Source organism: Pelophylax lessonae, assembly GCF_965119305.1.
Source record: "Pelophylax lessonae genome assembly, chromosome: 9".
NCBI lineage: Eukaryota > Metazoa > Chordata > Amphibia > Anura > Ranidae > Pelophylax > Pelophylax lessonae.
In genome coordinates this window covers 131,502,595-131,526,859 of record NC_138776.1, presented here as the reverse complement: position 1 = coordinate 131,526,859, position 24,265 = coordinate 131,502,595, and the positions used below count along the sequence as shown (strand labels likewise).

The following is a 24,265-nucleotide window of genomic DNA, read 5'->3' as shown; positions in this document are numbered from 1 at the left end:
GCAGCATAACCCAATGTTCAAGAATAACAGAAGCTGTGTCTGTCAATGAACAAAAGAGAAACCGATTGAGGGGAGTGTGTGTGTGTGTGTGTTCCAAAAGGTAAGGGAAGAATGTGCTACTGTGAAATAAATGATCCAGCTACTTTGCATTGGTAAAGGAAGGGTTACTTTAACTGTGCACCAGCGCTTTCTGTTCATGTCCCCCCAAGACTACAACCGTCCTCTGCAACCAAAGTACACATTAAAGGCATTTTATTACATCTGAGTAGAATACATTTTGTTACTGTTGGATGAATCCCCTCTGCATTATAGAACTGGAATACACATACCTTGACCAGAAAGGACATTAAATGCTGTCTGAACACAGTGTAGGCTCTCTCTGTAACTGAGATCCTAAGAGGAAAGCAGAATATTCATTATAACAGGCTGTAAAATTGTGCAGAGGGCACACTGATCTCATCAATACAAGGTTTTTAAGATGTGAATCTAACTGAAATGTACTGCTGGCAGGCTTGTAAAACTCCATCAAGCTGGACTTCACTTTCATTGTGAATGTTCTCTTGTTGCTGACAAGTTTAAAGCATTTGCCAAAGTCCACCCTGACCCATCAAAGAATCCTTGCTGACACAACCTACTTTTATCTCAAGCTAAATCTTGCAATATGTACTTCAGCTTCACAAAGATCTTAGGTGCTGATGACAGGCTTACAGACCAGATGCAACATAATGATCTGGCTTCAGTACATGCCCTATGCTTTTTTTTTTTTTTTACTGCTCTGCTTTGCGCTGGGTTGAATTATGTACGGAATGGGAGATTCTGACCTTAAAAAATGCAGTTTAGGTTCAATTAAAGCCCAGTGGGACACGGTTTTTACCGATGCCCGTGAGCCCCATGAGGTTGTTCACTATATGGAGCAGAAAAGGGTTACAGCCCCTGTTTTTATTGCTGTCTGCTCCCCCATCAGATCTTTCAAACCTTTCCTGACTTCCAATTCTACAACAATAACATCAGGAGCGAAGGAAAATGTTTCCAATGCGTACAAAGACTGCTACAAAAAAAAAAAAAAATGATTAACCATCCTCATCACCTTAAAAAAGCTTGTGTTGCTATTTAGAATGTTTGGTATGAAGCCTAATCAATGTTTGGTAGAACACTAAAATTTTCTGCTTTGTTCACGGAGAAGGCATTTAGACCTTTTCTTCAACAGGAAAAGGAGTTCCCTTTACTCCAATTGCCTCCAGAGTCACCAGATCTCAATTTAATAGAGCAACTTTGGGATGGGGTGAAACAGGAGATTCACACCATGGATGTGCAGCCAACAAATCTGCAGCAATGGCGTGATGCTATCATGTCAAAGAACCAAAATCTCTGAGAAATGTATCCAACACCTTGTTGACTCTTTGCCACAAAGAATTAAGGCAGTTCTGAAGGCAAAAGGGTTTCAAACTCGGTACTAGCAAGGTGTTCCCTAATAAAGTGGCCGGTGAGTGTACAGTCTAATCTGGTTGATACATAGTTCAATTTGCATGCAATACAGCTAATTTTAAAGGGGATGTCCACCCTAGCACTAAAAGCGCTACATCTACAGGCATCCACAATCTAAGACTAACCTATCTACCCCTTTAAAAATGAAATCAGTATACATACACTTTCTGAAGCCACTCAAGTCCGGCCCCATGCTGAGCTGTCAGCAGCGGCTTTGCTGTGAAGGTGGGTGCAGAGGAGGCAGCCAACAGAAGTCCCACAGTAACTCTATGGGTGATGTCACTTCACATTTATTTCACAGCCGTTATCGGCTGTGTCTCTGCAGAGCTTCTGCCGCTGGAGGCTGGACCAGATTGGCTTCAAAAAAGGTATGTATAGCGATTTCTTCTTTATGGGGTTAGATATATTGAGTAATCCTCAACCTTTGATTAAAACACAGAGAATCCATCTGACAACAACCAATCATAAAAAAATAAAATGAGCATAACTTCATAACTTTATACTGCTAATAACATTTTACAAAGACTATACAATAATGGCAGACATATCTTGGCTTTGGTCAATCTCTTGGTTGATTCATTTTAACAGTAGCCAGCATCTCATACTAGGACCAGAAATCAAACATTCATAAACAAAAGTGTATCTCAGCCATTAAGTAAATTGCTAGGGAAATACAATTAGAACAGAAAAATTAGCTCTGGCGAAAATAACTAGTGATTTTTATATAGTGTGATTAATGAGCACCACTTTCCAGGAGAGATCAACAGTTAGTTCTTTGTCTAGTTCTACCTCACCATACACAAAAAACAAAACAAAAAAAACACACCATTCAGAAAGGTTTCCGTTCACATTTCTGCTGCATTTATAGGGTAGTTCCACTTTTAACAGTAGAAACCTTCTTCACGTACACCCATCAGGTCGGACGTGTTTCAAGCAGCAAATTCCCTACATGTCAACAATATGATGTCAGTGGAAGGGTTTTCCACTTAACATTCGAAAGGAAGAGGTGGGGGGGGGGGTCCACTCAATATTGTAGAGCAAGGGGTGTGGTTTTCGTTTCAACGTTAGAGGGCAAAGGGATTAGGATGAGCTTTAGGATTTGTTACACATAAAAGGTTATAAAAAATAAATTTACATATATAAATGTCAAGTACATAATAAATGGATTTTTGTAAAATCTTACCGTAAAATCCTTTTCTCTTAGCTCATCGACAGACGTAGTCCTCGGTGATACACCACCTTCGGGTTATGTTACCTCCGCAGGAGCAGGACTAGACAGGAAATTAAAAAGCTCTGGCCACACCCTAGGGGCAGTCCCAGAGGGTATATCCTCTCTCTCTCTGCCTCAGCAAATCAGTTATGTGAAAAAGCAGTGCTTAGAGAATTTAACCCAACCCAACTCCAAAACAGAGGGGCGGGGACTACGTCTGTCGATGAGCTAAGAGAAAAGGATTTTACGGTAAGATTTTACAAAAATCCATTTTTCTCTAGCGCTCATCGACAGACGTAGTCCTCGGTGATACACCACCTTCGGGACGTCCCAGAGCAGTATCACAACTGAGGGGTGGGAAAATGGAAATCAAATCCCAATCTAGAAGGCCCAACCGGTGCCAACTAGAAGTTTACAATGCTCATCCTTAATGATGAGACTCAACAAAACAATTTTCAAACAGAAAAAAACCCTCGAGGTAGACCACCGGTCTCCTCAAATTGCGGCCTGCAAAACCTTGCGGCCAAATGAGGCATCCGCCGATGCCGTCACATCAATTTTATAGAATTTAGTAAAGGTATGTACCGACGACCAAGTGGCCGCCTTACATACCTGGACCACTGACGCCTGATGGCGAAAGGCCCAGGAAGTACTGAGCGCTCGAGTGGAGTGCGCCCTAACAGGGAACGGAGGACTCTGACCCTTAATAGAATAAGCCTGTACCACCGTTTGTCTAATCCATTTGGCAATGGTCGCGGCAGATGCAGGCAAACCCTTTCTGGGGCCATCCGTGATCACAAAAAGTGAATCCGTCTTACGGAATGATTCCGTAGCTTTCAGGTATACCCTGATTGCCCGAACCACATCCAAGGAATGCAACGCATGTTCCCGATGATGCTTGGGCTGAGGACACAAGGAAGGTAGTACAATATCTTCATTCAGATGAAAATCTGAAACCACCTTAGGAAGAAAAGATGGCTTAGGATGAAGTACTACCTTATCCCTATGAATCACTAGGTATGGGGACTGGCATGATAATGCAGCCAGTTCTGACACCCTGCGAGCAGAAGTAATAGCCACCAAGAAGGCCACCTTCTGGGATAAAGTAAGCAAGGGAATCTCCCTGATGTTTTCAAAGGGAGGTTTCTGTAGAACCGACAAAACCAAATTAAGATCCCAGGGCGGTAAGGGCGCGCGGACTGGAGGAGCCAGGTGCCGCACCCCCTGGATGAAATTCCGCACCAAGGATTTGGTAGCTAAAGGTTTCTGAAAGAAGATTGCTAATGCTGAAACTTGACCCTTGATGGTGCTCAAGGCTAGCTTCTGCTCAACCCCTTGTTGCAAAAAGGCCAATATTCGAGACACCGAATAGGTACGTGGAGGAAATCCTAAAGATTCGCACCACGCAATGTAAGTCTTCCATGTGTGATAATAGACTTTGCTGGAAGTCGCTTTCCTTGCTTTAATAAGGGTAGGAATGACTGAAGTAGACAAACCTCTGTCCTTCAGTACTTGGGTCTCAATGGCCAGGCCATTAAAACCAGCGACTGTAAAGCACAAAGGTAAATAGGTCCTAGAGACTACAGACACTCCCTGAGACGAAGTTCCCACGGAACGTCTGCGACTAACATGTCCAAGTCGGCCAGGCCGGCTTGAAGAGGCCAGCCTAGAATTTCTAGGACCACTGGCGCTGATAGGATCTGAACCAGGCGTCCCTAGAGCTATCTGGCCCCGACCATCCGAGAAAGTCTGGTCGTTTTCTGTTCCCACACATTTATCAGATACCTGATAGTTATCAGGAAAGGTGATCTTTTCTGGTTGAACCTCAGGGACCGAAGTCACCCGACTAGAGGCTACTTGGCCTATCTGGTCAATCAGATCCGATTCCTGTGAGGTATCGGGACTAATCTTAGGAAAAGGTAAAGGAAAAGATCTATACAGGGAACGGTAACTACCGCTTCCTGTACTTAAATGTTGGAAGGGAAGAATCGCACCGGTAGTAGTGGTAGATGCTCGATCTAATGTCCTGAATACCGGTGAAAACGTCCCCCCACCCTGAAATCGGGTGGGGGCGCACCTTCAGGCTGTGTACTCCTTTACTTCGGGTTTGGCTGGGTTGGTCCTCTGCTTGTCCGACCATCCCTTCTTGAACCCTCCTGGAGGAGTCTTGCCTTTCCCGGGAGTACCAGCCGGGCGCCCTTTATGGGCGGTAAAGAAAGGTCCTCGCTTGTTGCGAGGTCCCTTAACTTTTGCAGCCTGTGGCAAAAAAGTACTCTTGCCCCCGGTGGCATCCTTAATGATTTCATCTAGGTTGGCTCCAAATAGACGATTCCCCTGAAAAGGGAGATTGGTCAAAGTCTTTTTGGAACCTAGGTCAGCTGACCAGCATTTTAACCACAGCACACGTCTGAGGATCACTGCTAACTTAGATGCATGCCCTAACAAGGGAGTAGTGTCCAAGGCTGCGTCACAGATAAACCGTAGCCCTTGTATGATCTGTTCTATCAAATCAGATGTCTCCTGGGGAATATCTTTTCCCCTAAGATCTTGGCGTACCATTTTCGCCCATTCCGTAAGTGTCTGGGAAACTAGACCAATAACAATTACTGGTCTAAATGCTGACCCTATCAGAGAAAAGATAGTGCGGGACTCCGCTTCTATCTTTCGATCCACCGGATCCTTAAAGGACGAAGTGTCCTCCACTGGAATAACCGTGGCTTTATTCAGCCTGGAAATAGGCGGATCCACGACTGGTGGTACCGTCCATTTCTTAATGATGGATTCCTCAAACGGATAGCGTCTAGCAATACGCTTGGAAATAGTAAAGGTACGTTTAGAATGCTCCCATTCTCCTTTAATCTGATTACCAAAACATTTAGGTACAGGAAAAGCCTTCGCCGTCTTGATGGGCTTATTAGTCCCAAAAGGCCTTTCTGTTTCAGTTGCCTCTGCCGGTAAAGCCTCAAGTTTTAAGGTTTCTTGCACTGCCACAACTAGTGCGTCCACCAATGCTTCTTCCTGAATTATAGCAGGAGAAGAAGCGTCCTCCTCACTGTCTGAGGGGGCTTTACCTGGGATAACAGCCCTTGCAGAGGAACCTGCAACTGCAGTGACCATCTCTGAATCAGAGTCAGAGGTGTCAGATAGTATAGGGGTAGGCGGGGGTCGCTTCCTTGACCCCCGTCCCTGACAGGCCGCCTCCACCCGAGCCACCATAGACTCCAAAATTGCTGTAAATGACTCTATACTCTGTGCACCGGCGGGTCCCGAGGCCCCCTCGAGGGAAACAGGTGGGGGAATATGTGTGGCAAGGTCCATAATAACTCCAGTTACTTCCTGGATGATATAATTCAAAAGTAAAGAAAAAACTTTTTTTTTTTTTTTTTTGACCCTCAGTGCCACAAAAAAACCCCTTAGTGTTACCTGCTAGGGATCCCTATCGATCGAGAGAGAGAGAGATAGACCCCCAGGCTCACCACTTGATGTTCAGAGTTAAACTGCAACAGCTTACAGCGCTGTCTTAGACAAACAGGAAGTCTTTTGGCTGGCTGCCCAGGAAGAAGGGAGGCGGCTCCGCCCCTCTGCACGCCTTCCGGCGCCTCCCCCAAGCTCCACGAGGTGTAGAATCACCTCAAACATGGCCGCCCCCATGCTGGAGACACGAGGCTACGCCAAAATGGCGGCTCGTGCGATCCAGCAAAAAAAATGGCGGCGGCCTGTGCTGACTAGCGGTGTGCTGCAGGCACACAACACTCTCTCTGCATGGGGATATGGCGTGGTTGGCGGTACCGGCCCTGGCGGACCGCATGGCCGTTCGGGAGGCCTGCTAATAGCTGGAGATCTGATTTGGAAGGCAGTCTACATGTCCATGGCTTCTGACTGGTAGGTAGCTTATACTTAACCCATAAGATTCCCAGAATGCCACAGATTACATCTTTAAAACATGTATACAATAGATTGTTAGCTCCCAAACCAAGCCTCCTGGCTTTTTGCACACATAAAATCACACTCAAAGTAGGAGGATTTGTGACATGTTATAGGATAGAAAGAACTCTTTCTTACCATACAGAGAGGGGCCCGCGTTCACCACAAAACCCGTCAGGGAAAAAGGGGGAACATACTACTCACCATACCGGAACCAGGCGGGCACCAACTCCTGACAGTACCCCTCTCCACCGGAGCGGGAGGGCTGTCGACCGATACGGACGCCGTGACTCATGGTCTTTGGCGTTTCAGCGAGACGTTTAACTCGCGGGTTCAGTCCTTTTAATGGGACTTTGTCGCGGCCGACCCAGCGCGGAGCTATGGCCTGCACGCGCTCGTAGGCTGAACTGGGGTGACCACCGGATCTCGACATCCAGCCCGTCGCCCAGTTCAGCTTTCTTGCTTGAAGATCTCACAGGAACACTGGAGAAAAAAAGCTGTCTAAAAATCCTTTTAGAAAAAAATTCTTGCCAGGACCTAAGATCCCAGCAAGGTATCTAGGTCCTTACTCCTAACTAGACAGAAAATAACTGATTTGCTGAGGCAGAGAGAGAGAGGATATACCCTCTGGGACTGCCCCTAGGGTGTGGCCAGAGCTTTTTAATTTCCTGTCTAGTCCTGCTCCTGCGGAGGTAACATAACCCGAAGGTGGTGTATCACCGAGGACTACGTCTGTCGATGAGCGCTAGAGAAAAAGACATTTTCTAACAAAGGATGATATGTTCCATCGCAGTAACTTTTTTACATTACTTAAACATTTCACATTGGTCAAGGGAAAGTGAACAAACATTGTTTTAACTCAAAGTAAAAGTTGTATCTATTCCATAAGGACTCAAGTATTAGGCTGCTGTCACACTTTGTGATCTTTTTTTCTCAACAGTGCTGGGAAAATTTGCACTTGTTTCCACTACACTTAGAATTAGTAAATCACAGGTGCAAAGCCAAGCTCCTGCAGATACTCAGTAGTTGTATGCTCATACCTCCCACATGGGCAGACAATTAGTGAAGTGCACAAAATGTCTCCACAGTAGGGAATATACACCACCAGGCATCTAGAAGGGGCTCTTTGGAGGGTAAAATCAGCTCACCATACCATTTGTGTCCACTGATAATATGAACCTGATCCTATGTACATATGGAGTGTGCTGATACTATGTCTTGAGTGCCCTAGCACGTATAGGAGCTGGATTTTCCCTGCTTGAGACTGGGCGATTTACATTATACTCCAGATGGGATTGTGCGAAAGATCTATCTGAGCTGGTGCCGCCCCTATAATAGGTCTGCCCATACACATCTTTGTTTGGCTAAATCAATTGAGGCAACAAAGATCTTGGCATATTTCGGTCTCGGGTTTATTGGCTTGCCTCTACAATCACCCCCTGGTGGCTGCCATTATCTACTGCTTGTCCTCTGCCATCGCCTACAATGTCTTGACTACTCTGCCCTACATCCAAGAACACAAGGTCCTGAGGAAGCAAATAAAGCAAGACGTGCCAACCTCTGATCTTTGCGATAACCTTTTGAGTTTGTATAGTAATTTAGTATATATGGCTTTTTGTGGGTCCTTCGTTTGTGGGACCCCGATTAAGAGTCTTTTAATTATGTAATTTTAACTGTAATAAACTCTATATAAAGTTTTTTATTCACAAACTTGTTTGTTCTATTTTTACCAGTAAAGTCCAATCACAACTTTTACCAATTACAGAACTTATGGATGTGGTACGCCTTTAGCAAGTTTTTTTTTTGCATTCAATCAATTAACTATGAGGACTCACCAGTACCCTTGCAGCTCATTGAGAACTACAAGCTGTCTGCAGATATGGAAGAAGGGACTTGTAGTTCATTTATTCACAGAACTCTGTGAATGAATGATGCAGTTGAGTAGGCTGAGCCCTACACTATTTTTTTATTGTGACAGCAGGTGTAGGGGGGGAAACATCCCCACCCTCTGTCATGGGGGTACGGGACTGCTACATTAGAAACATGTTACACCAGGTGAACTTATCTTTTTACAGGAAATGTGAGTTCTGCCTGCATATGAGCTGAGCTTTTCATTTTGCAGACTATAGTGCACATAGTTTTACGAGCACAAGGTCTTGATGGGAGGCACCTAGTAAAAACAGCCACAACTGGGTATGATGACCCTTATGCATAATGTGTGGTGCAAACTCTTCCAGTGATCTTTTAGGACAGGCTACTGGAAATAGCAGTGAACCAATCACACAAACAGAATTCACATATCTTGGGGTGTTCTATACAGAAACAATGCAAAAAATGACTAGTGTGATATGGCTTTAATGAAGGCACATTTTAATTTTATTCCAAGTATTAGAAATGACTGCAGACTGAAAAGCCTCGACAATATTCCCTAGAAACAAAATTTATTACTACACAGAGATATCAAAAACTTTGGAATTTCCATTAAAAGTGGAAATCACCAATAAAAAAATGAAACACTTACACCAGAATCAATGAGTTTATGGAGAACAACCAGAAGGTCATCAAAAAATTCCACATTTATCAGGTGAGCAAACCTGGGGGAAAAAAAAAAGTTACAGTATAACTTATAAGCACAAATCTAGACAATGACTATGTAGAAAATTCTCAAACAGTCTGAATAAAACCCAAATAAATCCTGTGCACAAAGTTGTTCACGTTTAAAAAAATAAATGCACATTTTTTGTGCAGGTAGAAAAAAAATGTGCATTCATGCTTTTTTTTTTGCTAAGGAGCCTGCAGAGCATTGCACCCATGATCAGAAGCATAGCTGTTTGCCCATACCGTGTACGGGCAGTTACCTGAGAAAAGGAAGATTAAGAGACTAAAAGGATGCTCACCAGCTCCATTGGAGCTCATTGAAACTACAAGCAGTTAGCTGCAACGGCTAATGGTACTTGTAGGCTTTCACTCATAGGAAACTGAGAATGAATGATGCAGCCATTTGGGGCAAAGCCCTGAAAAAGTGACAGCGGGATGCAGGATGAAGATCCCGGTCTGCTGTCACAGGTAGGGGCTAAGCAGGGGGAGAGCTGCATATGCTAAAAACATGTTACATGTTCCAACCTAAAAAAGGGGTGGAACATGAAAAATGTTCTAAATGGCAATATCCTTTCAGGGCTCATTCACACCTAGGCAAATTAATGGCAATACCTGAAACGTGTCAATGTAAGCTAAATGCATGAAAACAAAATGTATGAATTGAGCCTAAGTTGTGAACAATAAAACAGTGGTAAAATAATTGGTAGGTTTCCTGCAAAAAAAAAAAAAAAATGGTGATCAATAAATCAGTCTATTCAAGTTTTAGGCCCCATGGACACGGGGCGTTAGAAAAAACGTACGTCAAAGTTAGTTCTGACGCCGGAAAAAGCAGCTGTAAAAACGTGCTTTCAGTAGCTTTTTCCATTGGCGTTATTGCACGTTTTGCCACGTTGCTTTTAGCAGCGTTTTTTTTTCTTCCATTCAAAATCAATGGTTCCCTATGGGAGCCTATTGATTTGAATGGAGGTCGCACCGCAACACCGCAAGACGGATCCGACTTGCGGGGCGACTTGCGCTGTGAGAATCTTGAGGGGGAACTCCACGCCAAAATGGAAAAAAAAACGGCGTGGGGGTCCCCCCCAGGGTTCCAAACCAGGCCCTTCGGGTCTGTTATGGAATTTGAGGGTAGCCCCATGCCGAAAAAACGGCATGGGGTCCCCCCCAAAATCCATACCAAACCCTTATCCGAGCATGCAGCCCGGCAGGCCAGGAAAGGGGAGGGGACGAGCGAGCGGCCCCACCCCCCCTGGACCACACCAGGCCACATGCCCTCAACATGGGGGGGTGTTGGTGCTTTGGGGCAGGGGGAGCTCTGCACCCCCCACCTCAAAGCACCTTGCCCCCATGTTGATGAGGACAAGGGCCTCATCCCCACAACCCTGGCCGGTGGTTGTGGGGGTCTGCGGGCAGGGGGCTCATCGGAATCTGGAAGCCCCCTTTAACAAGGGGGCCCCCCAGATCCCGGACCCCCTCCCTATGTGAATGGGTATGGGGTACACTGTACCCCTACCCATTCACCCCATAAAAGGCAGTGTATGGAAATAACGACAAGAGACGTTTTGGAAAGTTTATTAAAAATCTTCATCCGACTCTTCTTGTCTTCTCCTCTCCGGGGTCTTCTCCGGGGTCTTCTCCGGGGTCTTCTGCTCTTTTGCTGTCCGCCCTTCTTGTCTTCTCCTCTCCGGGGTCTTCTCCGGGGTCTTCTGCTCTTTTGCTGTCCGCCCTTCTTGTCTTCTCCTCTCCGGGGTCTTCTGCTCTTTTGCTGTCCCCCTCTTCTTGTGTTCTTGTCTCCGGGGTCTTCTGCTGTCCTCTCTTCTTTTCTTCTCCTCTCCGGTCTTCTGCTCTTTTGCTGTCGGCTGTCGGCTGTCTTCTTCCTCCGGTCCTCCTCTGACGACGTCTCCGCTGATTATGCCTATCTCCGGTCTCTTCAGCTTATTATATAGCCATTAGGGGCGTGGCCCCGATGACGTCATCTGGAGAACCCGCCCCCTCATGTCACAGATGACGTCATATGTGACATGAGGGGGCGGGGCCACCAGATGACGTCATCGGGGCCACGCCCCTAATGGCTATATAATAAGCTGAAGAGACCGGAGATAGGCATAATCAGCGGAGACGTCGTCGGAGGAGGACCGGAGGAAGAAGACAGCCGACAGCAAAAGAGCAGAAGACCGGAGAGGAGAAGAAAAGAAGAGAGGACAGCAGAAGAGGGGACAGCAGAAGACCCCGGAGAGAAGAACACAAGAAGAGGGGGACAGCAAAAGAGCAGAAGACCCCGGAGAGGAGAAGACAAGAAGGGCGGACAGCAAAAGAGCAGAAGACCCCGGAGAGGAGAAGACAAGAAGAGTCGGATGAAGATTTTTAATAAACTTTCCAAAACGTCTCTTGTCGTTATTTCCATACACTGCCTTTTATGGGGTGAATGGGTAGGGGTACAGTGTACCCCATACCCATTCACATAGGGAGGGGGTCCGGGATCTGGGGTGCCCCCTTGTTAAAGGGGGCTTCCAGATTCCGATGAGCCCCCTGCCCGCAGACCCCCACAACCACCGGCCAGGGTTGTGGGGATGAGGCCCTTGTCCTCATCAACATGGGGGCAAGGTGCTTTGAGGTGGGGGGTGCAGAGCTCCCCCTGCCCCAAAGCACCAACACCCCCCCATGTTGAGGGCATGTGGCCTGGTGTGGTCCAGGGGGGGTGGGGCCGCTCGCTCGTCCCCTCCCCTTTCCTGGCCTGCCGGGCTGCATGCTCGGTTAAGGGTCTGGTATGGATTTTGGGGGGGACCCCACGCCGTTTTTTCGGCATGGGGCTACCCTCAAATTCCATAACAGACCCGAAGGGCCTGGTTTGGAACCCTGGGGGGGACCCCACGCCGTTTTTTTCCCATTTTGGCGTGGCGTTCCCCCTCAAGATTCCCACAGCGCAAGTCACCCCGCAAGTCGGATCCGACTTGCGGTGTTGCGGTGCGACCTCCATTCAAATCAATAGGATCCCATAGGGAACCATTGATTTTGAATGGAAGAAAAAAAAACGTATAACGTGGCTTAACGCACGTTAAGCAACGTTATAGCAAAGTTATTCAGCTTTTAGCAGCGTCAGGCGTTTTTAACGCTGTAACGCTGGTCCTCAGAACGTGCAGGTGGTGGGTTCTTGTTGCAGCCTAAAAACGCCTAAGCCACTTACAGCTCAAAAACGTCTGAGTGTGCATGAGGCCATAGAATAACATGGAGGGGCGTTTTTAGGCTGCAAAAAGAAAACGCCTGACGCTGCTTACAGCGGCGTTAAAAACGTCCCGTGTGCATGGGGCCTTAGCCTGCGTTAAGCCCTGATGAAGGGGTAGTGGTGTTGCCGCTGAAAAGCATTGGCTGTTTTTATAGGACTTTTTGCCAGCAATTAAAATTATCTTGGGCTCGTTCACCCAGTTTTGATCTGGTACTCCTTTCTGTATTTCTATGGTTTGAGCTATTGCTGGGTGCCCATTAAGGAAAGCCTTGCTGTGTGGGAGCCACCTTACCAAGATATTGAGCTTGTTTGAAGTTTTGCTTCATCTGACTGCACATCCTAGTCTAAAAGTTCCCAGCACCTCGCTGAGTATGTTGTTCTGAAGTCTAAATATATAGTTGTCTGTCTGAAGTTCAGCGTCACCAGCCTTTTTTTTTTTTTTTTTTTACATATGTCAGTAAAGCAATGTTTGTTTTAAAAGGACTCTAAAGTTGCAGACTTGGAAATATCTTTCAATAATCTGAAAACATAAATCTCATCCTACTGATTACTCCTCTCTACATCATGCTATTATAAAAAGTCTATTGTGTCACCAAGTACAAAGATACATGAACTGGTACAGAAAAGAGTTAATAAAGCTACCCATAAACACTACATGGGAGGTTAGATGTACCACATGATCAATTTGTAGAACCAAAATCCTTTTTCATGTTTATGTTATAGTTCAATTTCATTTTCATGTTGTTATAGTTTATATATATATATATATATATATGTTTGTATTTCTTGGGCAATCATCTTTGTTTATGGCATAACAGAACCCAGACCCCCACTCACGCCTCTGGGTGGCTTCCCACAGCCAAGGCTATGTGCCACAGCCAAGGCTTTGTGCGGTATGGGGCTGATGGATGGCGAGATCCAAGGGGATGAGACTCCACGTGTTGGTTGCTACGGACAACGCGTTTCGGAGACGGATCCTCCTTCAGGTCCCACAGGGGCCACCTCCGAAATGCGTTGTCCATAGCAACCAACACGTGGAGTCTCATCCCCTTGGATCTCTCCATCCATCAGCCCCATACCGCACATAGCCTTGGCTGTGGCTAAGGCCAGCCCATCCGGCGGTGATTGCGCAGGCGCACCACCAGCAGCTCATACGTATCCAGCGGGGGGGGGGGGCAGGAGCAGGAAGTGCCTGTGAGCGGGATGGAGCGGCGTGAGCTGCGAGTGGCAAGATCGGATGTAACCCTGGAGGGACAGGAGGAGCACCCACTGAAGTGTCTGTCCTGTTAGGACATGAATGTGAGTGCAACCATTATTGTATTGTTTTTGTCCACTAATAAAACGTCATCACCCGAGGTCTGCTGCGCTCTCTTCCTTATAGTTTGGAATTTTCTCACAGGGGAGACTGTACAGATAATCAAGGCACTGATTATCAGTGCAGCTCCAACAGTGCCCAGAAGTAATGCCAATCTGCGCCAAGAAGTGATGCAACTAAGTGATGCCTTTCAGAACCCATTAGTGCAGCCTATCAGTGTGCATCAGTAAAGGAGAAAAAATACTTTATAATATTTTCTGATAGAAACTAAGAAAAACTTTTATTTTATTTTTTCGAAACTTGCAGGCTTTGTTTTTTTTTAGCAAAAAAAAAAAAAACTGTGGTGATTAAATACCACTAAAAAAAAGCTCTATTTGTGTGAAAAAAAAAAAAAAGATAAAAATGTCATTTGGGTACAGTGTTGACCGCGCAATTGTTATTTTGTTATTTAAAGTGTGACAGCGCTGAAAGCTGGCCTGGTCAGGAAGAGGGTAAACGCCCAGTATAGAAGCGAGACCCTGTCAGGGAAGTGTCAGATCTCTGAAAATGTAGAGCTCTCCTGAATGCATGCGCCCATTTTGAGCCTCAGCTATGTTAGAGGACAGCAGGAAGCTGCCCTAGGAGACGTACATAAACAAGTTAACCACTTAAGGACCCGGCCTATTTCTGACACTTGTTGTTTACAAATTAAAATCAGTATTTTTTGCTAGAAAATGACTTTGAACCCCAAACATTATATATTTTTTTTTAGAAGAGACCCTAGAGAATAAAATGGAGATCGTTGCAATACATTATGTCACACCGTATTTGCGCAGCGGTCCTACAAAACCATTTTTAAAAAAAAAAAAATTACACTTTTTTGAATAAAAAAACAGTTAAGTTAGCCCAATTTTTTTCTATAAAGTGAAAGAGAATGTTACACCGAGTAAATTGATACCAAACAGGTCATGCTTCAAAATTACGCACACTTGTGGAATGGCGACAAACGTGGTACTTAATCTCTATAGGCGACGTTTTAAAAAGGTTTACAGGTTATAAGTTTATAGTTAAAAGTTAAAGAGGAGGTCTAGGGCTAGAATTCTAGCTCTCGCTCGAACAATCGCGACGATACCTCACATGTGTGGTTTGAACACAGTTACATATGTGGGCGCGACTTGCGTAGGTTTCTGCGCGTGAGCTCGGAGGGACAGGAGGCTTTATTTTTTTATTTTTTTTCCAGCAAGAAAAGAAATGGCCCAGCAAGGACGTTGGGTGAAGCGATGTATGTATTTTTTTTTTCTTTTACACAGGAGCCTGCAAAGTATGGCACCTGCACACTGTGTGAATGGACTACAAGCCACTTGCCGCTGTACAGAGGGGACTTGCAGTTCATTAATTTACAGATTGCCGCAAATGAATGACATGGAGCCCTGCACAGCACATGTAACAGCAACTGCTGGGAAAAAGGAACCACCACCCTCTCTCAGAAGAAAGCATGGGCTCAGGGGGTAAAGGGGGCTGCTGATGGGTGTACATGTTTAAAAAAGGTACACTAGAGGTATTAAAGGCAAAATTAAATCTATTGCAGTTTACCAATATTTAGATGTGAATGCTTAATTTCCTTTATTTTCCCTTGGATATCTGGCCAGCGAGTCTGTTTTTCAAGAGAACAAGCTGTTCTGCAGATGTTGTAGTTACAGGATATAGGCAAACCAGTTAACTCTGACAGGGGTGCTTACAATGATCAGTTTTTAGTTATATAAAACCTTTTTCAAGGGGCAGCACAGTGCCTAAGTGGTTAGCACTTCTGTCTGGCAGCACTAGGGTCATCAGAATGAATCCCAACCATGGCACTACCTGCCTGGAGTTTGCATGTCTTAACTATGCCTAAGTGGGTTTCCTCCCACACTCCAAAGACCTGCTTGATAGGTTAATTGGCTTCCATCTAAATTGGTCCTAGTATGGGTACATATGAATAGGAGTTAGGGACATTAGATTGTATGCTCCTTGAGGGTAGGGACTGACATGAATGTACAATATAGGGGTAAACGGTCTATAAAAATACCTGTAATAAATAAATCCTGTATAGTTTCTGTGTGCAGCCCCCATGACAGGAACATAATGCACACCTAAAAAGGAAATAATATCAGGAGACAAGCTCTACCTCCAAAGGGCTCTCTAATTAGCAAGGGTTCAGCCAAGTAATAATTGGAATGCCACTCTGGAGGTACAGGATAGCTCAGTATAGCTGTGCACTGCATTTCCATATGTTCAGAGTGCTGCTTTCTGCAAAGGTGAAAAAAAACTGCACTAAGCTAATCTTGTACAGCACTTCTGTAGGAATTTACACAACCTATATTACCAAATTAAAGTGCATAATAAAGACCTAAACTCCCAATTTTGCAGTATGCAAACTATGGAAGTGTTGTACATTAATGAAGCATCACACCATTGCACTTGCCTCTAAAACCATTCCCCCTAGACAAATGCACTCACTTTGCCAGGCCTTCCAAGACAGCAGGAAGGAGAACAGATTTTTGTGCTCTCTTCAGTATTCTGAAGTAGGTTAAGAAAACAATGTTCAATGTTTCCGTATTCTGTGGGAAAAGGGAGAAAAATACAGACAATTATTTGAAGGAACCACAACCTTGCTGTTAACTCTTCCATAGCCATAAGCAAAACAAGCATGGCCACACTGTCAAGATTTCATTTAGACATTATATATTACAACATTGTAGTTGTTGGTACATTTTGTTGAAATCACAAATAAAAATATACCCGTTTGTGGCCAGCTTTAACCCTTTCACTGCCAGGCCCTGTGCTCTACTTTTGAACTTAGCTGGCCAAGCCATTTTTGCAATTTTTTCCATTGCTTTTTTATTTTTCCCTTAGAGCTTTCAGAGTTTGTTAAAGACCCTCCCCCCAAAGCATATATTTTCTGAAAGCAGATGATTAGTATAATACAAATAAGGTGCTACTGATTTTTAGGGCACAATGATGTTTGCGCAAATGTTTATTAAAACAATATTTTTGCTAAAAATACACTAAAATCATTAATAAAAACACAGCCCATTTTACAAAATTCTTACTAAATATAAAAGCTAACCTGTATTGGGTTAATAATCGACCGCTATTTGTAAATTTTAGATTGCCCCTTTTTGCGAAATGGTGAAAATCAACAAACGCAAAAATGGAAATATCCAAACTTCTCTAGAAATCTACAGGTTTTCATTGTTCCCTTACAGCTTTCAGAGTTCAGGACACCCCCCCCCCCCCACCCATATATTTTCTGAACACACATGACCTGTAGAAAAAAAGAAGGTGCTACTGATTTTAACGCCCTGTAATATTTGTGCAAATGTTTATTAAAACAATATTTGCTAAAAATTCTCTAAAAATATTTTTAGCAGATATAAACAAAGCAAATTTTACAAAATTCCTACTAAATATAAAAGCCTAACCTGTACTGAGTAAATAAACATTTGTAAATTTTAAATTGCACCTTTTTGCGAAATAGTGAAAATCGGATGTATGCAGAAATTACACTAAAATCATTAATTGGATGGATTCTTCATACATGGCAAATGTACAGAATTCCTACTAAATATAAAAGTTAAACCTATATTGCCTTAACCACTTTACCGCTGAGTACCGTAGTAGTACTACTGCGGCAAAGTGGCACGATCCCGTCTGATGACGTAGACCTACGTCGCCAGACTCCTCCCCTGTAGGCGGCGCTCGCGCGCCGCCGGAGGCGCGCTCCCGCTGTTTTCATTCACAGCGGGAGTCGGGCCAGGGGAGGAGCAGCGGCGATTGCCGCTGCTCTGCCCCGATCGTCGGGGAATCGAGTGTGGAGATCCTCCGCCCGCCTGTGTAAACAGAGCGGGCGGATCTCCTCAGTGACAGGGAGTGACAGATCGGACTGTTCAGCATAGCTGGACATCCGATCTGTCCCTGTCTCACACAGTCACCCCCCCCCCCCCCACACGTCAGTAAGCACCAGGCATACATTAACCCCTCCCTCTCCAATAAAATTAACCCCTTCCCTGCCAGTGTCATTTTTACAGTAACAGTGCATATTTATAGCACTGATTACTGCAGTAATGTCACTGGTACCCCCAAAAGTGTCAAAAATGTCAGTCAAGGGTCCAATCTGTCCGCCGCAATGTCGCAGTCCCGCAAAAAAAAAAAAAAAAAAAAAAAAAAAAAAATCGCAGATCGCCGCCATTACTCGTTAAAAAAAAAAACACCAAAATTGACAAAAATCTTTCCCTTTGTTAGTAAACGCAATAACTTTTGCGCAAACCAATCAAAATACGCTTTTTGCGATTTTTTTTACCAAACATAGGTAGCAGAAAACAAATTGGCCAAAAATTAAAAAAAAAATTGGTTTTTACATTTTTTTGGGGGGGGGGGGGGGGGGGGGGGAATTTCATATAAAAAAATGTTAAAAATATTGTTATTTTTTCAAAATAAACGCTCTTTTTTTGTTTATAGCGCAAAAAGTAAAAATCGCATAGGTGATCAAATACCACCAAAAGAAAGCTCTGTTTGTGGGGAAAAAAGGACGTAAATTTCGTTTGGGTACGGCGTCGCATGACCGCGCAATTGTCAGTTAAAGTCGCACAGCGCCGAATCGCAAAAAGTGGCCCAGACGTAAGACAGCAAAATGCTCTAGTGGTAAAGTGGTTAATATTTGTACATTTTAAATTGCACCTTTTTGTGAAATGGTAAAAACTGAAGGTACGCAAAACAGTAAACAAAAACAATTTACTCTGGAGGTTACCATTTTTCACTTACAGCTTTCAGAATTTGAAAAAAAAACTGAATTTTTGTAAAATCTTACCTGTAAAATTCCTTTCTCTGAGTCCTCCGACAGTTGCCGCCTCTTCATATTCGTCACAATGGGGTTATTAGACTTTGCTATACCCTCCTGCTTCCTGTTCCATACCTCAGTTTCAGTAGAATAGCAGTAGAGTACATACACAAACCCCAAAAGAGGGGCGGGGGCGGCGACTGTCGGAGGACAGAAAGGAATTTTACAGGTAAGATTTTACAAAAATTACGTTTTCTCTTACGTCCTCCGACAGTCGCCGTCTCTTCATATTCGTCACAATGGGGACGTCCCAAAGCAGTGCAAACATGAGGGGTGGGAAACGCAGCCGCGCCTAAGGCAACGCAGTCTCCACATCAGAGAAAGTAACCTTACCAAGGGAAGGAAACCAACTGGGCAACATGAAAAAAAGCTTGCTCAACAGGAGCAACAACCCAGGAAGAACAAATAACCTAGGGATAAAAAACATCCCAAACAGCCAAGGGCCCAAAAAACAAGGGACCTTAAGGTACTGCCGCACTAAGAACCTTGCGGCCAAAGGAAGCATCTGCCGATGCCTGAACATCCACTTTGTAGAACTTTGAGAAGGTGTGAACGGACGACCAAGTCGCCGCCTTACACACCTGGGCCACAGAGGCCCGATGATGACAGGCCCAAGACGTACTCAGAGATCTGGTAGAGTGCGCCTTCACAGGCATAGGAGGAACCTTCCCCTTCAAAGCATATGCCTGCTCAATGGTCTGTCTGATCCATTTGGCGATGGTAGAAGCCGACGCCGCCATGCCCTTCCGAGGTCCCTCAGGAAGGACAAAGAGAATCCGTCTTGCGAAAGGATTTTGTCGAATTCAGGTAAACCCTGATCGCCCTGACAACATCCAAGGAATGCAAAGCCACCTCCTTCGGATGCTCAGGCTTCGCGCAAAGCGAAGGCAAGACAATGTCCTCATTGAGGTGAAATTCCGAAATCCTTTTCGGAAGAAAAGAAGGATTAGGTCGCAAGATCACCTTATCCAAGTGGAGTACCAGATACGGAGACCTGCATGAAAAAGCTGCCAGCTCCGAAACTCTGCGAGCCGAAGTGATCGCCACCAAAAAGGCGACCTTTTTTGACAACAGAGGTAACGAGATCTCCCTGATCTTTTCAAAGGGAGCATGTTGCAACACGGACAGAACAAGGTTCAAGTCCCATGGAGGCAAAGGCTCCCTCCGAGGAGGGACCAGGTGTCGCACCCCTTGAACAAAGGTGCTAACCAGAGAATTAGACGCCACAGGGCGCTGAAAAAGAACGGCCAGAGCAGAAATCTGACCCTTAATCGTGGCCAACGCCAAACGCTGGTCCACGCCCGTTTGAAGGAAAGCCAACACTCTCGAAACCGAATATGAGCGAAGGGAGTACCCCCTGGACTCACACCAGGTAAAGTAGGCCTTCCAAGTACGGTAGTATATCTTCCCCGAAGAGGCCTTTCTAGCATTGATCAAAGTATGAATGACCTCCGGAGAGAGACCCCTATCCTTCAGGACCTCGGTCTCAACAGCCAGGCCGTCAAAGCCAGCGACTGTAAAGCAGGATGGAATATCGGTCCTTGAGACAGAAGATCTTCCCGAATAGGCAGACGCCATGGAGCGTCGACCGCCAGATTCACGAGGTCTGCGTACCAAGACCGGCGGGGCCAGTCTGGCGCCACCAGAATCACCGTTCTTGGTTTCCGAGGACAACCTGTGAAGGAACCGGGACAGCAACTGAATTGGTGGGAATGCATACATCAGCCGATACTGATGCCACTGAGCCACTAACGCGTCTGACGCGTCTGCCCGAGGATCGCGCGTCCTTGCCACGAACCTTCCCACCTTGTTGTTCAGACGAGACGCGAACAGGTCCACATCCGGAAGACCCCACTTCGCGCACAACATCTGGAAAACCTCCGGGTGGAGTGACCATTCCCCCTGGTCCAGTGTCTGACGGCTCAGATAATCCGCCTTCCAGTTCTCCACCCCCGGAATGTGAACTGCCGTTATCGCCGGGACGTGTGTCTCGGCCCAAAACAGAATGTCGGCCACTTCCAGAGCCGCTCGGGCACTCCTGGTGCCCCCCTGGTGGTTGATGTAGGCCACCGCTGTGGCATTGTCCGTCTGAACCCGAACCGGACAGCCCTGTAGCCTGTCCGTCCAACGTTGAAGGCAAAGATTTATCGCCCGCAATTCCAGAATGTTGATCGGAAGGGAGGATTCCTCCTCCGACCAAGTACCCTGGGCGGACAGAACGCCCAGAACACCGCCCCAGCCCGACAGGCTGGCATCCGTGGTGATCACCGTCCACGAAAATGGACGAAAAGACTTGCCCCCCGACACCGCCGGGGACTGCAGCCACCACAGAAGATTCCTTCTCGTACGAAGACTCAACGAGATCTGAAGATCCAGATATTGTGGTCGCCCGTCCCACCTGGACAGGATCTCCGCCTGGAGATCCCTCGTGTGAAACTGGGCGAAGGGAATCGCTTCGAAAGCCGAGACCATCAAACCCAAACACCTCATGCCCGTCCGGAGGGATGAGCACGGAACGTCCCGAAGGGACCTGACTTCGTCCTGAAGCGTCTTGAGCTTGTCTTCCGGCAGGAAGACTTTTGCCTGAACCGAATCCAGAATCATACCCAGATAGGGAAGACGAACCGACGGGCACAGCGTCGATTTTGGGAAGTTTATCGTCCAACCAAACTCCTGCAGAGTTTGCATCGTGACGGACAGGTCCTTCATCAGACCCTGACTGGTCGCAGACCGGACCAGAATGTCGTCCAGATACCCCAGGATCGAGATACCCTGGGCTCTCAATAAGGCCAGAACCGGCGCAAGCACCTTGGTGAAAACCCGCGGAGCCGAAGCGAGACCAAAGGGTAACGCCACAAATTGATAATGATCCTCCGCAATGGCAAATCGAAGGTACTTTTGGTGACCCTCGAAAATGGGGATGTGTAGGTACGCATCCTTCAAGTCGACGGAGGCCATGAATTCTCCTGGAACCAGGGCAGCCACCACCGAGCGCAGGGATTCCATGCGGAACTTGCGAACCCGCACAAAGCGGTTCAGAGCTTTTAAGTCCAGAATTGGACGAACCTTGCCCTCCTTTCTGGGCACAGTGAACAGATTTGAATAAAACCCCCGAAATCTGTCCTGATGAGGCACCGGAACCACCACTCCCTGAGCCCGCAGGTCCTGCACCGCCAGGTGCAGATCCCGCAAACGCTCCGGAGACAGTTGAAGGTTTGAGGGAAAAAACCTGTTCGCCGGCCGAGAGAGGAACTCGATCTTGTATCCAGACCGAACGATCTCCTGAACCCACCTGTCCCGAACGCGGGCCAGCCAGGGTTGAAGAAAACCGAGCAAACGTCCCCCCACCCCAGAACTGGGTGAGGGCGTCCCTTCAGGCCGCGTTGTTATGGGCAGCGGATCCGGACTGGCCGGACTTCTGCTTACCTGCCCACGGTTTCTTTTGGGAGCCTTGACCCTTGAAGGACTTGCCCTTATAGTGCGACTGAAAGGCACGAAAGGACCCCTGAGGGGGCCTAAATGAAGCGTGCTTCTTACCTTGAGCGCCCTTAGCCTTGTGAGATTGGGGCAAGAGCGTACTCTTACCCCCAGAGATCCCCTTAATCAGCGTATCCAGCGAGTCACCAAAAAGGCGAGATCCCGAATAGGGCAAATTAGCCAAGGTCTTGCGAGACGATTGCTCCACAGACCAACATTTTAGCCAAATCAAACGGCGTGTCAACACCGCCACGCTGTGCACACGTGCAGCCAAAGGAATTACATCCAATTCCGCATCACACAAATACATGACACCCTGATGGATCTGATCCACCATAGCCAACGTCGTCGGCGGGGCAGAATCAGCCACCAGGACGCGCCTGAGTACCTGCGTCCAATCCGCAACAGCCTGAGCTGCCATAAGGGAAGCAAAAATAGCTTTTGGCATGGAACCGGTAACCGAGTAAGTATGATGGGCGAAAGACTCCAGTCTCCTGTCCGTAGCGTCCCGGAACACCGGGGTATCCTCTGCCGGAATCGGAGTGGATTTATTCAAAACCGCCACCGCGTGATCCACCGGAGGTGGTACACACCAACGTTCATCAGTGGCGGGTGTGAAGGGATAACGCAGCTTGAACCTACTTGGCACAGCAAAAGGCTTTTTGAGATTGCGCCATTGTTCACTAACAGCGCGCTGAAAATCCTCAGTGCAAGGAAAAACCTGTGATGTTTTGCGCCTCCGCTGTGTCCCATAAAAAGCCAGAACGGCAGGTGGACATGGTTCATCCTGTAAATGCAGCGTTTGTTTGATAGAAGCAACCAATTCATCCATGATTGCAAGCTCTTCAGACGAGCCAGGGGGAGAATCATCAACCCCCTCAACCTCTGCATCCCCCTCTGACCCTGCAAAGTCCAGGGACGAACGGGACCCCGATAATGGGACCCCAGCCATAGCAGCCCCATCACCTTCGCCCTCTGAATCAGAGGAGATTGAAACTCTGGGCCTTTTAGTGGATTGAGCAGCCACAAGCATCTGCACCTGAGCAACCAGGTTAGCCACAACGGTGGCCAAATCGCCCCCCTCAGGGGAAACAGCAGCAGCCCCTTGTCCACCCAGTAAGGTGGGAGGAAATTTGCTTTCCTGAGAATCCATGCCCCCAGAAGTGTGCAGGAGAAAAAAAAAGGGTAACTGTCCCTTTAAAAACGCGGCTAGCGCAGCCCACCGCACACACACACCAGCACAATGCGACCACCACAGGGAAAACTACAAACTCAGGAAAGGAAAAACAGGACTAAGGAGGATAAAAACCTGGAGAGAACACTGCTGCTGCTGTATCGATCGGTGTGCCCAGGGAAAAGGAAGTGATGCAAAAGAAGCCGCTCCTATAAAGCCTATGGAAGGCTACAAAAAAATGGCCGCCGGGGGAGGAGGTAAATGTAGTGCTACATGAGGTCGGAGCGATCGCCGCCAAAATGGCGGCGCTTGGCGCCAAAAATGCCGCTCCCAGCTACAGAAGAAGCCCTCATTGCCTGTAGTCATCATTAAAATGGCGGACCGCAGCAGCGGACGCATGTTGCACAAAACATGATCCACAGCATGTCCTACAACACATAGCATGTCACACAAAGAAATCACACAGTTATGCACACAGAACAGTGCATCACAGCCCCCCTCCTTGCAGCCCACAGCAGCATCCAGACAGGGAGACCCATAGTGTGAAACAGGCATGCAGGGTTACACAGTCCCAGACTGACACCCACTAAACAGACAGGTCCCCACACAGAGTACACTTACCTGCTGAGTGGCGTGGGGAACCCGCACAAGCGATCAAACCACTGCACATGTGACAGGGAGAGTCGCAGCCAGGACGCAGGAGGACTGCGGTGCGAAAATCGCATGGCGTCCAGTGAGGTAGCCACCTCACCATAGCATCCCTGCAGCGAACAGGGATGGGTCGTTCACATGTGCCAAGAAAAATACCTGACTGAACGCTCGATGGCAGGCTGGGAAGCCACTGGCCCACAACCTGCGACCAGGGGGGCCAGCCGGAGACCCAGCCCGCATGATCCTCTTCATCAGAAGAACTAACTAATGCTGACAAAAGTAACAGCTAAGTAAAGAAAGAGAAAAAAACAAATAAAATCAAAAAAGAAGATAAAGGCTGAGACAAAATGCCCCAG

The 24,265-nt window shown here is 46.7% G+C and overlaps 1 protein-coding gene across 1 annotated transcript in view; it reads right to left on the bottom strand.

The window, feature by feature from the left end:
• The window catches only part of NOC3L (NOC3 like DNA replication regulator), a gene marked incomplete at its 3' end in the record, with an annotated part of 176,208 nt that overhangs the window by 88,483 nt on the left and 63,460 nt on the right, over positions 1 to 24,265 (bottom strand). The window contains 3 exon segments of the mRNA XM_082268896.1: positions 330 to 393; positions 9,141 to 9,213; positions 16,228 to 16,328. Coding sequence (XP_082125022.1) covers positions 330 to 393; positions 9,141 to 9,213; positions 16,228 to 16,328 — 238 coding nt within the window.